The sequence below is a fragment of the Syngnathus typhle genome, linkage group LG5 (genome assembly GCF_033458585.1).
Source record: "Syngnathus typhle isolate RoL2023-S1 ecotype Sweden linkage group LG5, RoL_Styp_1.0, whole genome shotgun sequence".
In the NCBI taxonomy this organism is placed as follows: domain Eukaryota; kingdom Metazoa; phylum Chordata; class Actinopteri; order Syngnathiformes; family Syngnathidae; genus Syngnathus; species Syngnathus typhle.
The window spans coordinates 7,425,214-7,442,500 of NC_083742.1; the positions used below are offsets into that span (position 1 = coordinate 7,425,214).

Consider the following 17,287-nt stretch of genomic DNA (forward strand, 5'->3'; position numbering starts at 1 on the left):
AGTTCAGTCAGATAGGATTGTTTAAGACTTTCTTACCACATAGGTGCATTTGGGTTGAAAGGCGTAGGTACCACACGTGTAGAGGTGTGTGTGGTTATAGCTCTGCAGGAAGCGGATGTAGTTGAAGCACTCGGTCTGAGGGACAGAGGAGGACTTGTTAGACCTGACTTGTTCATTTTGCCTTCCTGGCTAATTAGACGCGAGACGTATAATGGTAGAGCTACTATTCCGGCATTTATTTGCCTGTGCCATTCAGGCAGAACTCGCTCGGGCACGGTATTGCTTGTCAGAATTACAAGTTCACACAGTTGCAGTGGATTTATACAGTTAGGTAATCAATCAGTGCTGCCGGCGTTATCATTTCGCCACTTGCTGTTGACTGAAACTGACATCACATGTACTCAGGGTTCAGGTAGTGACCAATCACGGTTCAACCTGCTAACGTCACGTGAATGGTGATTGGTTGTTCTGCTATGAATCATTCTCACTTGAATCCGAAAAATCCCATTTGGCTTTTGATTTTAGAGGCCAAGCGTTCTTGTATACCTTTGGAGAAAAGAAAAAAAAAAAAAAGAGATTCTCCTGTCAACCTACCAGGTTGCTCTTGCCCTTGATGACACACTCCCTCTTCTTGTCCAATGGAGCTGGCCAGTCAATCTGCATATAAATGAAAGAAACCACACAATGTCACCAAGCTATAGTAAAGTCCTCTCTTTTGATCGAGCAGGCTGGGTGATACCAAATATGCCATGATTGAGGGCATTTCAAATATTCCATTTATTATTATTATTTCAAAATAAGAAGGGAATGCTTTCATTACAATGCATTGCAGACAGCTGCATAATTACCAGATGTAAACAATTTAAAACTGTAAACTGATGTTTAACTTCAAACTTGTGTCCAAGAAGAGGAGATATCAGTACTACAGTGTGTCTATTTAGGCTGGCTTAAAACACACATTGAATAGTTACATGGGATCATGGACAAATAACATATTGGTATTAGTACTTGTGCTTGAATACACAACTATTGACACTAATTGTAGGACAAGTGAGTAACTTCTTAGTCAAGCGTCAAGGATAGATGGACTTGGTTTAAACAATTTTTATCAAGTGAATTAAATAAGAGGTGTGATTTAGCATTGTGTGAATTAGCTCATTTATTTGTGTGGTGTGCATATGACATCTTCCCGGAAGTGGAACTTACTTACTTACTTATTTACCTATTTACTTGTTTATTTATTTATTTGTTTATTTGTTTGTTTATTTATTTATTTGTTTTTTTTTTTATTTATTTATTTGTTTTTTATCAGGTAGAAATTCTAAGATTTATTATGGCTCTATGTTTTGTCAAGGCTATAGCTATATGAGCAGAAGAAACACAACAAAAGACGACTCAGCACCATCAATAAGCGAACTAATTTGAACCAACTCAACCCACTGACGCGTGGAAAGGATTGTTTAAAGCCCCAAAACAATGTCTCAAATTTGGAGCGATAAGCAGATGGAAGTGGAGGGCAAAACTTTGAAACGCTGGCATCATGCCTCGACGTTCCACACTGGGGGAATGTTAACAGGTGGTCTTATCGTCACTGCAAGACTCATAAACCGCAACAGCCTGCGCTTGCATGATGCGACTCTGCTGGTGTGCACATCTCTGTGTGCTCATGTAATAACTTCTCATTACAGTAAATCAGATAATAATCCACAAACTGCTGCAGGCTGTTTGCTCACTGATGCCTTCACTCACCTGCTGTAAATGTATTGATCACAATGCAGGTCAAATGACGACCCAAAGCCAAACCAGATTGGGTCTCTGAGGCTTCATCATCTCTTTGATGAATATGTGAACGGTCATATATGAGGCAAACAAACACAATTCCCACAGAGTGCATTTCAGAAAAAACGAGATCCAGATATTAAAATCGGCCCAATACAACAGGATGGAATAAACGCATGAGGGACGGAGCCAAAGCGTGAGCAATATGCATTACTTTTCCAGCCAAACGTAGCGCACATCACAATTTTAATATTTGGCTGCTCTCTGAGACTATTACTGAATGAGGCTTGAGCCAAATACATTTAAAATGAAGCAATAACCTGGAAAAAAGGACATAAACGCTCAGTCCCAGAAACACAATTTCCTGAAAATAACTTGTGTTTAATAAAACTATTTAAAGAATTATTTTGTCCTATAGGTTACTAAAAAGAATACTTTTTTTCCCATCCAGTACCTTAAAATATATGCTTCCTAGATAAGAACTCAAAGGATTTCACTCTGGTGCCTGTGCGTCGTAATACAAAGCTAGCACTTACATTTACTATAATTTTGTCATTGTAAAAATTACATTGTTTTTTTCCAGTTAATAAAAGAGACACCTTAAACCAAATGTTACTTTTGAGTTGATCCAAGTGACATCCAGATATCCACTCTCTTTTTAGCAAAACAGCAGCCTTTAACAACATACATTATTGGGACCCTTCAGGGACAATACTTAAACATTCTAAGAAACAATTCAAATTCTTAACAGTTTGTAACTCATTTGCTTCTCCAGTAGAAACCTCAGCTTTGATAAACGAAAAGGTCTGACGCATAAAATGCCCAACAACTAGTATGACTCATGTCATTTATTATTTCACTATTCTCCACTTTTATTAAGGATTTTTCTTAAGTGTTCTCAGATGTCCTTAAAATCAGGAAATTAGAACTGGCAAAAAGAATAAAATGAGGGCTGTTTCTAAATTAACACACTGCAAGGAAGTGTGGCAAGGGCTGGGATTATACAACGTATAAAAGCTTTCAAAGAAATTCAAGTCCAATCTAACGTGTACATAGAGGTCAATAACAAATGTTTACAAACTTGCAAAACAGTCTTTCAAACACAACAGCATACTTACTCAATTTTGGGTGGCACCGTTTTTATTTGTTAGAAATCATTATATAATAAGTATTCATTTAATTCGACAGTTTCAGTTCCATATAATTCAAGTTAAATTATATCCTTCTCTACAATCAAATGAAGAATCACTCATTAGGCACTCTGGAATGCATACAACACATCAATCGTGCTGTCATTTTGATCAAGTTAAACAAAACTCCTGCAGACAAGAGTATATAGTCCATGTGAAGTATTATTGTGACAAAAATTGTCTAATAATAGTAACCTGTAGAATGCTAATAAATGCAAGTATGACTTTTGATCTCAGCTACCTGGAGTAGTTTCAATCAGTAATCACTTTCTCAAACATTGACAACTTCTGAGAAAGTGAAATGATACAATGAACATTAAAATGGGACGACTTGAGAACTGTGCTGACAATAAAAAAACTGGATGGATGCTACAGATTAGACACATTTTTATAAGGCTTTTAAGTAGTTGGTCTGGTTTGTATTAGTGCGTGTTTGTCTGTGTATTACCTGTGGTCGGAGCTGTCTGCTAATATCATTGGGGTCCAAGGCAAACAATGCCTCGCGTGCTCCAACGTACAAAACTCTCTCATGGTCCGACAGTGTCAACATGCTGTAGTTGAACACTCCTTGAATGCTGAACCTGGCCATGCTGTCCAAAACATCTGGATGAAGACAAAAGTAGTAACATTTGCTTTGATAACATTTTACTTGCCAGATTTGCTCACAGATGACAGGATAGAAAGAACATTTCACACTTAAATTGTTCTACACGGGTCCATGTCTTAGCTTATTCACACCACTGAGTCTGGTATCAACCCACTCCCCACACAGCATCAACTTCATGTTATCCACCTAGCTCCGGTTCACACACATAAATCTTGGTTTTTACGCAACACACAGATGGACACTCTGCTTTTCAATTTTAGCCCATATCATCTTCCACCTACATTCAACCTACGCTGCAATCATCATCATTTTTACATAAACGAAAAAAGAAAAAAGACAGTTCTTGCAGTTTCAGTAAACACATTCAGTGTTTCTCCACTTTCAGTTTGTGTACTGATACCATAATCAAGACAAGGCATTTATATTTACAGCAGCTGATAAACCATGAGTACCAGACATCGTTTTTTGGCACAACGTCTTTTTATTTCACACAAAAATTGTAAGGTCTAAAGACATCTTGGGCAAAACTGCCTGTAGTCAAAAACATTTGAAAAGTGTGAATTAGTGCAGACTTCTACATTTATGCTGAGTGAGACTCTAGCATATATTTTGTGTAGATCCTTTAGATTCTAAAGGATTGGATTCACGACTCTGTCTTGCATGCAACTGAAACAACAAATGAACACAGAACCCTCACCAACTGCCCTGTCGTTATGGTGAAGTTTGTTATGGATCTTTGGAATCACACACTGACTTCAGATTTAAACGCTATCTACAAATGGAAAGGACTTTTTACAGTGGCCTGATGGTGAGAATAGCCTCAAAAAAAGTTAAGGTAGGAAATGCATTACTTTGTTGTTGTAATTAGTTTTTTCTTCTGTGGAAAAAAAGACAGCCTTTGAAGTTAAGGTTGATGAGGGTGGCAATTAATTTAGACATCAAAACTAATTTAGGGAGGGAGATCAACCAAAAGCCTTGTTATTACTGGTGATGTTGATGACTTTTAGCAACTTAATTCAGCCATTTTTATCGAAAATCTGATGAGTTTCAGATCTGCGTCTGAAGTGTGATAAGGCACACCCATTGAGCAAGGCTGTATAAACAAATCTGTACAAACAAACAAGATGGTTTTCATGGAGTCTGAACCAAAAATGAAGGTTGGTCAATACTGACCTATCATAAAGACAAACTACAGCAGAGCACACATGTAAGTAAGCAAGCAAAGGGGAGGAAGAGAATATACGAGAAAGAGATGGTGTTTGCTTTTCATCATGTCTCATGCTTTATTTATTATCCACTTGTCAGTATTCTCACTTCAGATTATTTGTACACACTGCAAATAATGCATTCCTAAAGAATGAATGACTGACATTTACTTGAATAATTTTCATTTGTTGGAAAAAAAAAAGCTATTCTCAAGGGAGGGAACAGTAGTGTGATTTATGACACGCCAAACTATGCATGTGGTGCTTTGGCCTAGTTGAGATGAAATTGACTTTTATTTCATAAGTAGAGCTGGGAAAAAAAAGCAGGGGTGGGCAATGAATTTTCCTGATCAAGGTTAATATGGGAAAGTGCAATGACTGTCAACATTGTATGGGCAGATGTATAATATTTTTGGGGTGAAATACACAAGTCCAAATGATTGACACGAACATCAGAGCAGCACGATCTCAAAGGAAATATAAATGTAAAAAATAGGCTGTCTCCACATAACGTGGCAATGAGCTGTTCATGAGGTACGGGATGAATGTTCTGCTTGATATTCAACGCTTCATATTAATTTATGCAGTTTTAAGTTAACCAGGAAAGGTTTCTGTTTGAGAGATTTCTTTTGATGTTAATTGTGTTAGTTTGTATTAAATTTCAGGATACCATTCATGCAAAAGCATGCTAAATAGTAAGTAGGTCACCTTAGGACACCCTGCTGTTAATCCGGTGGTCTTTCTGCGCAAGCATGTTAGCAGATATCATTGGAAACGTGGCAGTGAAATATGAAGAAGGTAATACAATTAAAAGTGGAAGCAGAATCCTTGGCAAGAGAGTGTGGAGGAGAGTTGAAGTGCTTCATGAAAAAAGTGTCAGATAAGTCGTGAATTTAGCTTATTATCTGAGGAGTAAGAGCAAATAAACATTGAGAAAGGATGTACGAATGAGCGAGTGAACGAGGAGCGAGGCGGCATTCTCGGGGGAGGACTGAACACATTTGCGTGTGTGCATGAGCATAGTCATCAAGTGTCGCAGTTCTATGGAGTACTGATTGGAGTCACTCAAAATATCTGGTCTGTTTCAGTGTCATTGTATAAAATGTGCAACTAAATGTCCTACCTAATACCACCAAACTGTGGAAGTCACAACTTGTTACCAAAAAACAAACTTCACACTTGTGGCTCTCAAATATACAGTATATGCTTGCACTGTATGATGTGCTGCATTAATCTAATGTCTCCACTTTCAAGCTTAAAAAAAATTGCTGTACGTGTAATTATACTTTTGATGCTAGCAGACAACTGGCTGAAAGAACTAAGACTGAAGAATACATAAAGGAGCCACTGCCGAGATAAAAGCAAGTGTCCTGGATGAAACAGATGGAAGACTACACATGAAAGGTATGAGAGGTTAGGTCAATTTTGTAAAGAGACACTATTGCACCATCCATCCATCCATCCATCCATCCATCCATCCATCCATCCATCCATCCATCCATCCATCCATCCATCCATCCATCCATCCATCCATCCATCCATCCATCCATCCATCCATCCATCCATCCATCCATCCATCCATCCATCCATCCATCCATCCATCCATCCATCCATCCATCCATCCATCCATCCATCCATCCATCCATCCATCCATCCATCCAGAACATGCAAACTGGACACAGGGAGGGCTGGAGGTGAAATCAAACCTGCAACCTCTGAACTGTGAGGCGGACGTGCTCACCAGTGTTTCACCATGCCGCCTCGCCTTTTATTGTGTATGACAAAAAACATTCGATCACATCTCACACAGTTGGAAAATTCATTTTACCCAAAAGTAATGACGAACGAATACATGAGCATGCACATTGCAGGGAGTGCGTGGAAGCATACAACCATTTATTATCCTGACTTTTGCTGTGTCTTTTTGGGGGTATTTTTAGCAAGTGTATAAAATTAAAACGGGTTCCCTCCTCCCCAAGCAAAGTTAGGTGGTCAACAATAAAGTGGTATTTAGTTTTTGTTATGAAGTTTTGAAAAAGTAAAAATAAAACTATTGTTTTGGTTTTCTGTGTGTTTTACACAGAGTAATAGGGAAAAAAGTGACTTTTGGGATAGTCCAGCACGCATGATTATTTGCATAATTTGATTCCTATGGGAAATGTTGCTTCTAATTTGAAACGTTTCAACTTACAAACCCGATCGTGGAACACGCACGCACCAAAGTTAAGAGGGATAATATTATAATCAAAATGTAAAAAAGTAGTAGTATATACATATATACTCTATAGAAATAGCATTTTCATGTCCACTGCATCGTAATGATCAATTCTTAAAGGCAGCAGCTCTGAAAAATGGATTTCAACTGAACAGAAAAGGCTCATTTTAAAAGATATGAAGGCCCATTTTCATGTGAACCGAAACTAGGAGCCGCCTGAAGGTAGAAAATACATATATTGTGTGACATTTGGGGGAAATGGTCCTATGCAGAACATATTGCATCTTAGACAAAGACAAATTATTGTGAACATTGAAGGTGGAGTCTGCGAGTGAGGCGAGGGGATCTACATCCAACCGCTTCATTGTTGTCTGAAAAGTTGTACTTCAGATCCTAGACTTTGTAATCTGCCCCCATGAGCCTTGCAGCAGAGCACCCTGTCTGCTATAAATATTATACAGCCTCTGCATATAGCTTCCAACCGCCCGGCCACTCACACACCAAACTATGATTAAAGAACTATTTTAAGGAGCGCTTTGAAGCAGTACCAAACACTGGATGGGAAGCAGAAACAGACTGGATAGGACAGTGCCACGAGACGAAAGACAAACTCACAAGCAGCGCTGACAAACCCTCATCTAAGAGGATACCCACGTTAAAAGAAAACTCACTGAGAATATAACAATAATACAGAAAAACTCTCACGGATGGAAGTCAGTTCTCTGTTGCATTGACAGAGTTCAGAAGAGCGTCAGGTGGAAGACAGAATGAGAGCATGAGAAGAAGGAAAACTAGGGGAAGCTAGACATGTTCTGACTTTTACCGACTGCGCAAGGCCTAGAACCTAGTGATCAGAATTTCAATTGTTGTGTAAATGCTGAGAAACCATCCACTCTGATGCAGGCATTATTTTCTTCTAGTAATTATACTTCTTACCAGCCACATTTTTAAAAATTGGAGCTGACGTCTGCTAGCCGGTTGGTCAAATGGTTGCTCGACAAGCTCTTGTCCGACCAAACCGTTATTGGTCGAGCAATCGATGTGAGTTTCGCAGGAAGAAAATGACTTCGGATTAAACCATGTGGGTGCGGGAGGGGCATAAACAGGCTCTAAAATCAATTATAAATTAAAAAGTAATATGTATGTGTATATTTCTCTCTCTCCCTGCATGTGGCGGGTGGCAGGAACACAACGACAGTTACAGATTTTGGAATTCGGTCCACACAAAAGGCGCACCTCACTAAAAGGCCAACCTTTCGTTTTTTAGACTTTGAAGTGCGCCTTATGGTGTGGAAAATACAGTAAATATCAACTCAGAAATTAAATCATTCTCCCCTTGGTTTACCGCACAATTTTGTACTCTGCAACCCATAGAAGAGAGCACTCGTTTGCTCGTTTCGTATATGTGCATCAGTGTGTAAGATTCATAAAGTACATTTAATTCACTTTTACGTGTAAAATCTCTCTCTTGCACCCAGACATGTACTCCTCTCACTCTTTTAAGGCTAGACATAATGGACCATTCCGTTTTTGCACGAGGCCAATAGCGTTAAATCCGGGTATGAGTAAAAACCCTTTTAACACTGCTACAAGGAAGTGCTTTACATAAGAGCAGCCTGGAGTGGCATTTTCACTTTAATCCACATGCCCACTTGGTCACACATCAGCTCTTTCAGAGTCAGTGTGACAAGAGTGCACACTCCAGGTCGTGACATCTGGTCCAGGCTGTTAATCTCTACCGACCAATCAGCTCAGGGGCGGTGGATGAGTGACACTCAGCGCAGATAGAGAAGCAGTGATGAATATTCGCCTTCTTCCTCCTCCCACATCTGTCCCGCCAGTCACGCACAACCTTGCTCTGCCTCCTCTGCATGGCTCTCAACTACTTATTACTGTAATTGGAGGCTTTGAGAAGATACGGAAGAGAGAATGCAAAAAAGAAATGGTGAGAGGGGAGGCGGAGGGTTCTCTAGCGATCAGAGACCTGGTCTTTTTCAGTACCCATAATTTGCCATTTGTCTCATATGTTTTCTGAATCAATCTATTGATTTTTCAGAACAACAAGATGCATACAATTATTGGTTTTGGCTTTCCTTTACAAACTGCAGGGTTTTCTAAATCAATCTATCGATTGAGAGGCATACGTACATTGGCTTTGGCTGCCATTTACAAATTTCCAGATTTACTCAAAGCATCAAAGAGGCTCATTCTCCAAACATGTTACATTTTTTTAGGGCGTCTGTTCTTTAACCTCAGCTGCTGTAGTTTGGCATAGTTTTGGCTTACTGGTCTTTGTCACTGGGCTTGGCTATGTGTGTAATTGTTACTGTGTGTGTGTGTCTGTGTGTCTGTGTGTCTGTCTGTCTGAGAGCACAACAAGAAAACCAAGAAGGCAAAGTCTGAGGGACATAAGGAAAAAAAGATGCAATAAAAAAAATCTGACATATAAACAAGCGTCACTTGACTTAGGAGAGTTGACTTAAAGTTTATTCGTCACGGTGATTCATTCCAGGTGCACTTCCAGGATAATATTGCTCACAAGCTTCAATGTAGTAAAAGTATCTAAAGTAAGTCTCCTGTGTCACTTGAGCCCACCAATTTAATGTTTATCTGTAAGCATGAAAGGCAGTTCAAACACAGAATCCTTTATCACCATAGTGAAGACAACACTGTGGCCACAAAGCTAAATAGAAACACAAAACGACACAAAGGTGTGTGTCTGTTGAGTCCAGAAGCATTTTACAAGAAAAAAACTAATAGCATTTTCTTTAGGTATTTTCAAGTGGTTATAAATATTCTGAATTTTGTGTTTATAAATTGATGAATAGCTTGTGCAGAAAAATACTTTGACAACATTTAAAATGTCAAAATCTGACATTTGAAGAGTGAAAAAAAGCAGAATGGATTGCATGGCAAGAGAGAACAGAGGATGTTTATTTTCTTGTTCTGCATCTGCGTGTATTCCTTGTGTAATTGCAGGGAGGGGTGATAAGTGCTGGTAGGAAGGGGTGGAGGGGGTAAATATCTCTGCATCCATCTCAGCTTAAGACTTCACTATCACCCTCCAAAACACATAAAAACAGACATCCACCCCCCCCTGCTCTGCCCAAGAGCTCTAAATCCTTCATACTGCCAGCCTAAGCAGTACCCACACATAAACAAAGGCTGATGAGACAGCTACACACACAAACATAATGGCTTTTGCATGTCTCTGCAAAGATGTATCCTTAGATAGACACGCAGACAAGAGGTTTTTGTCCTTATAAGGCAGTGAGTGACTGATCCGTCTCCCTGTCTTTCTCCATCTACCTGTCTCACTTTCATGCTCTTTTGCCATTATACACTATTTCCACTCCATTGCCATCTGGAACCCCCCCACCCCCACCCCATCCCCGCTCACTTTCTTTTTCTGCAGCTTTGTTTTTCCATTTCATCTTGCTGCTTTCTCCTTCATCCATATCAGTCATTTACCCTAGTATTGAGCCTGAAAATCTCATTTTTCTTTCACAGAGTGGAGCAATCTCCCAATGAGTAAGATAATCTTACTTGTTTCCAAAATAAATCAATTTGTGCCGAGAATCCTTCTGCACTCAAGTGTCAAATCACGTAGGATAGGCAATATGAGGGTGACGTGATCTGCTTTCTCTCAGATTTCAGGACTTATTGTTGCACTGGAAGTAATGGGAGCTACGCTACCTTATAATTTCACCCACTTGCTTGAGAGGTAGAGCAGTAGCTCCCTGTGATGTACCATTGGTAAGTGCTGGCCAGCATTTGGATGACTTTGCTTACTTAGACTAAAAGGCTTGTCATCTAGTGCATAGAGAGGAGTCAGGTGAGGTGAGTCAGGCAGTATATGTTGAGGTGTTCCCGGCACCAGGAGGTATTGTCAGGAATGACCTAGCCAGAGACTGCAATGCTAGACCTTGAAGCAAGTATTGTACATGTTTGATCACTGGAAACAATCTAACGGTGTGCACTGTACCAATCAAAACAGAAATTGGTGGTGCCACTGTGACGAAATGTATCTTTATGAGGTCAAATGTTGTTTCGTCCGATTTCATGAATAAAAGTCAACAGAGACGAAACAATGTTACTTCTCATTTAATTGACGACGCGTCGCTCTAGCCGCCGCTTGTAATGCCTGCAGGCGCTAATCTGTTTTTGGAATGAGAAGATGTTCCATCATATAATGAGAGGTATCAATCTTACTTTTGCAACACTTTAGCACGTGGAATGACTATTTATTTATGGACAGCCTAGATACGTTCAGTGTTTAAGCAGGGTAGTCATTAAGCATAAATAGTTGGAAATATTGAGGTGGTAAAGCCACAGATTTATTTGCATTATAGTTGTAACATGCACTGTGATTTATTACTGATTTAAAGTAACAACTTTATATTTGCACCTCACTTGTTTGCCAGAAGGTTGTTGTTGTAGTGATTACTTATAAGACTGCACATCCACGCATTGAGGAACAAATGTAGTAGATAATCTGCCTTTCATACTAAATAATGCTTTATTTGGCTTTATTTTAATAGAATATACACTATGATTTTTTTATTGTAATAATGAATTGCTTGTGTTTGATGAAATGTACATCAGAAAAGCACCTTGGATAAAAACAGCTTAATAAATAGACAATATTGAGGGGGTGGGGAGAATATCGCAATTCCATTATTTTCCAAAACTGTACAGCCCTGATGTATATTGTACTTTTTTGTACAAAAAACATTTTGAAATACCCCACACACAACGAGAGTATCGCTTTCCTGTAGAATTGAGGAAATCTGAGATCATTGTAAAAATGTCACAGGAGCATTTGGGGTTCATTCAACCATACGAAGCAAACTGTGAGGGGGAGGATAAAAGGTAAAAAGAAGAGAAAGGACCCTCAAAGTTAGATAAATAAGATGAAAGGTGTGATAGATGACAGTGAGAGGATAAATAATTGTATTTGCATTTAGCAAAATCCCCCAAGTAAGAGAATGCTGCACTTCCCCTTTGATGGATTATAACAGGCACCATTTCTAAGCATGCCTGCAACAATTGGCATTGTTCAGTGAAGATATCCAGCCATAGCTGCAGTGGAAGACAGAGATAAAGAGTGCAAATGCAGTTTAAAGCCAGGATTAGATTGGCGTCGTTTTAATTTCACTTGGGGTGAACTTCAGGGTCTTAATATAAATCTGACATCAATCATTTCTGATAATGGAGAAGATCCTTTGGCTGTCCAAACACAAATCATTTTCTAACACTACAGTTAAATTCACTGGGAATATTGTTTGTGTGTGACACACTTCTTAATCAGAACTTGTCAGAACAGGACAAAGTGAAAAAAATTACGAGGTGACCTAACCTCGCAACTTGCATTCATATCAGGAGACAACATATTGAAGCGCCATTATCGTTTTGCGGACACCCTTAGATACACCGCCCCCCCCCAAGCCTAATGAAAAAAAAAATCCAGTGGAAATACAGTGATACTTTACTGTGACAAAGGGATTTAGTATAATTCATACTTTTCAATGCAACATTTCAATACTCCTTGAAGTCTAGCAGTCTGAGTATTGCACGGCTCACTTACCCTGATACCGCACAGTCTTGCGTGGGATTGGGTTCCAGTTAAGTCCCAGAGACTTTTCACATCCAAATAGGGACAATAAGAGCAAGACCTTCAGCCAAGCCATTTCTCTGATGTAAACTCCCATTTGGTGGAAATGGAGCGAGTGATGGATTGAGACCTCACTCAGATGATCAAGAAGGACTCAGGAGAGCAGAAAAGGCTGCTGGCGACCTGCCGAAAGGGGAGGAAAAAAAACAAAGAAACACCACGTCAGCTTGAAGGAGGCAAAGATTTACTCTCTTTAGTCACTCAGTTGTGTATTAGAAACCCTTTGGATAGAACTTGCACATTCATATAGAAATGGTAGAGTATTTCCAAAGACTTGGGTGGACGACTCATCTTTGATAGCACTTGACATTATAAGGGTTGCAGATGAGCTGGAGTCTATTCTGGGCAAGAGGCAAGGTATATCCTAAACTGATCCCTCGTCAGTGATGTGGAACAAATAAACAACCATTTGCAATCAACAGTGAACAGTTGACTGTCTCCATTTCACCTAATACGCATCTTTCTGAAATTATGTCCGAAGACGGAGTATGCAGAAATAAAAAACGCCCAAGTAGAAAGAGATGCTAACCACTTGGTCACCATGGTGACATAAAAATCACAATATTATAAAAAAGTAACGATGCAAAAAACTGACAAAGGAAAACACTGCCAATTCCAAATGTGCGCCTGTGCAAGCGTCCGCCAACAATATTAAACAGTTTTATGACCTTCGGCTACAGGTTTGTGGGGGCAAGTCTTGTGTCCCTCTTTTACTCTCATTGATAATAAACGCTATTGCCACTCAAAAAGCTGTGAAACTGCTTATCACCGCACTCTTGTTAAGCCAATTCAGCAGCGGTATATTAAACTGAGGCAACGTTATCAAAGTTGATTGTGCTGACAACGGCTCTGCTGCCGATGTGTTAGGAAATGAATTTTGAGGTAAGGACGATTCAACAGCAGTATGCTGTAAATCAACAGCTTTAGATCTAATGAACGTGTCAAGTGTACAGCTACAGGGTTAAATTAGAAGCCAGTGACAGGAGTCCCTATGGCAAAGTGTTTGCCACGAAGTCAAGTCAAAATGTTAAGCACAATCAAAGTCAAGACAGAAAAACACCCATCAACTTGGAACAGCAAAATTGTTCATTAATTTCATGAATATTCTGAATCGCTTATCCTGTACCCACCACCCTGATCGCTAGCCAATCACAGGCCAGATAAACAATCTTTCATATTCACAATCACATCATATAGAGCACTGATGTCAAACTCAAGACCCGGGAGCCAGACACGGCCCGCCACATAATTTTACAAGGCCCAAAAAGACAAATTGCGCATCGAATTCATATGTCAGTACTAAAATAACAAATTGTTTTCATTTAAAAAAAAATAGAGATATTGATAGCATATTTTATTGCCATTCATTTTTTTTTTAAATATTTGAATAGTTTTTATTAGTCTCTGTTTTGAAAACTAGTTATCAGTTTGTTGTGTAGCCAATACTATAAATACTACATTCATACATTTATAATTTCGATGGCCCTCTGAAGGAAACTATGACTACAATGCGGCCCGCGGCAAAAATAAGTTGACAACCTTGATATAGTGTCCAATCAACCTACCATGCATATTGTGGTGGCTTGAAACACAAGATTCAACTTAACAAACTACAACCTGGTATTGAAATGTTATCAATATAAAATGAAAGTTGACCTAAAAAAACAAGTTTCAAGTGTCAAATGTGAAAAAAGTCTTTTTTTTCATGAAGACTGTTTCTTGGATAGAACTTCTACAACTGGTAGATTATTTTGAATAAGTAGGACATTTCTGGAGAGAGATGACACTCTTTAATTGAAATGTCATTTCTAATACGGTGAGCCCCACAAGTAACATTTTAATCACCAAGGATGCTATCCAAAATCCTCAGCACATAAATCTAAACACAATGTAGTTTGGGGAGGGCTAATAATATATCTGTCTTGGTGAATGATCACGCTCCAATGATTAAGAAAATTCAAGCATAACAATTCATCGATCACCAAATACATGACGCCTACATCCATTTGCAACGGTCGCTCCGTATTAAAGATCTGTGATTGAATGCAGTGAGCTCTATAGGAAAGCCATTCTTTCACAACGGTTTGTAAAAGTAGACTGGCTGGCTAAATGTGCCTGTGGCAATGAGACTCAATGAAAGTCCCTGGTTGAATTACTAGGAGGGGTGACCCCAAACCACTATAAATGGCCTCAATATGAAGATCTCCCTGCAGAGGACTTTTTTCTGTTGATTTTCAATTCTGTATCTGTCGCATTTTGAGCAAAAATGGATTTCAATAATGTAAACTATGGCTCAGGTATTTCTTAACCTGCCATAACCAGCACACAATTTTATCGAATGAATGCAAAGTACTTCAACTGTTTAACAGTTTTGTGTCATACCTCTTTTTGCCTATCCAACCTACCATATGTACAGCATGAGACATTTCCATTCTAGCAAACAAATGTGGTTGATGTGCTACACTAGTGGTACTGGTGGTGCTGTATGTGTGTGTATCAGTGTGCATGTTTTTGTGAGCGCAAATCGAAACAAAATGACGATTATCGATTTCATGTTTACGAAGAAAATAAGAGGGTGAGACCCCCCCCACCCCCACCCACACACACACACCTCCAGATCAGATGGTGACGTGCCGTTAAATGACCAATCTCAAATGCTGTGAAATCGGCAAGTCTCGAGATGCACACTACCGTTTTTATTGGATCGATGCTGGAGGCCTTAGCGTGCAACGCTTGGGTGAGCCAAGAAGACATTGAGAAAGGGGATGCGGGTAGCCAAATTGGAGGGAGGGTTCAACAGATTAAAAAATGAGATGAGGGGAAAATGGGGGAGCTTTATAAAAATTGCACATTTAGATATGTTGCTTAGAGGAATCTTCAGGCTTTCTAAAACTATGCAAAGTGGTAACAAGAGTGAAGAGGGACTCCTGAAGGCTGGATTAAGTGAAGATGCTGTGCAAAGACGAAAGCATAGGACAGGGGGGATAGGGGAGGATTGTGGCAGTTGGCCCAGTGGAAATTCTTCTGTTTATATGTTAAAATAGGGATAAAGCGGTTAACAGTTTAGCGATAAATCAACATGTAATTTTGGAATAATAGAAATACAATCGATCAATAGAACATGCAATGGTATGCCCCGTTCCAAAAAAAAATGAAAAATAAATAAAAAGACTGAAACAAAAACAAATCACACTTTCACGAGGTTCTCATTTGTTTCCCATTCTATTAATAACTATTCAATTACAACAGCCTGAGATCTTAATGGGGGGGTTCAAGACCTATTGCATGCCCTAAGTGGGTTTTCATAATTTCCCGCACCTTACTACAAACTAAAAAAAGGACTGACAAACACACAAGGCACTCACAAGCGTATAATGGACTAGACTTCTAATTCTAGTGCAGTTATATTGTTGCTGCTCAGAGCAGAAGGGTAATAATTCATGGCAATTAAAAAGATTAAAAAGATTTCAACACGCGGCCGTGTGGCTTTTATTGACTACTTTAATCTCAATAGAAATGTACTACTAAAATTGTACCATTTGTCATTTAGTTGCAGTTTTACAATCACAAATTGTTGACTCAAGCCTACTCTTTGGGAGCTCTCATGATGCTATAACTAATGACATACATCCAAGGTCTCCGCTGATGACCAATCCCATTAATGAAATTACATTGTCCCCACGCTGTTTCTATGAGGTCCTGCAGTGTCACCTCATTCAAATCATCTTTTAGAGGCTGCTGCTAGTGCTGCGGCTGGTTTAGCTAATGAGCTGCGACATGGCAGCCTAAATAATATCAGTCACTACTCTCCAATAAGAGAGCTCATTAAAAGATCTACAGAAATAGGCCACATGGTCTGATTAGGTTTCTGAGTCGAAGTGTGTTTTGGTTGTGCTTGCAGACGCACACACACACGTACTTGAGGTAAGATGACTCCCTAAGGGAGAGAAGCAAAGGGGCGGTTCTCCAATGTGGGGGTGGATTTCAGGGGAAAAAAAAGGTGAGGGAGGTTTTCAAATTCATTCTTCATGTCCTTTTTCTTAGTCACAGTAAGTGTGTTTTACACTGCCCTCCACCTCACCTTTATTTTATCCATGTGTTTTCCTGACAGTCATTTCCTTCCCCTCCTCTTCCAACACACTCCCAGCTGATTGCCTTGCCAATGTCTGACTTTTAACCCCTAACCTCCGATTCTGCGGGTTGCAGTGCTGGTCTACACATATCGCGCGCACACGCACACACACACACACGCACGCACGCACACACACGCGCACACACACGCACACACACGCACACACACGCACACGCACACGCACACACACACACACGCGCACACACACACACACACACACACACACCAACACACTAAACGGCAACTCCCACCCTTTTCCTTCCTCTCTCGCCTCCCTCAAAAACAAACACTTCATCTAACATCAGCTCTCTTCCTTCCTTCCTGCTTGCTACCCTTTCCGCTCCCAGCCAGACATCCTTCACTGCTTTTCCAGCATTAAAATGCACATGGGATGGGCGAGTAACGATACAAAATGTAGGTTATCGGAGCAATAACGGCCTTATTTCAATGTATCTGGTATGTGTTTTATTCGAGACTTTTTTTTT

At 39.6% G+C, this 17,287-nt stretch overlaps 1 protein-coding gene across 2 annotated transcripts in view; it reads right to left on the bottom strand.

Annotated features, from left to right (window-relative positions):
• The window catches only part of sema4c (sema domain, immunoglobulin domain (Ig), transmembrane domain (TM) and short cytoplasmic domain, (semaphorin) 4C), a 71,783-nt gene that overhangs the window by 13,676 nt on the left and 40,820 nt on the right, over positions 1-17,287 (bottom strand). For both annotated transcript variants that reach the window (XM_061278708.1, XM_061278707.1), the window contains 4 exons: positions 12,584-12,793; positions 3,418-3,572; positions 595-657; positions 37-135 (listed from right to left, as the gene is read on the bottom strand). In XM_061278708.1, coding sequence (XP_061134692.1) covers positions 37-135; positions 595-657; positions 3,418-3,572; positions 12,584-12,707 — 441 coding nt within the window. In that variant the 5' untranslated portion in view covers positions 12,708-12,793. The remainder of the gene's footprint in view (positions 1-36; positions 136-594; positions 658-3,417; positions 3,573-12,583; positions 12,794-17,287) is intronic.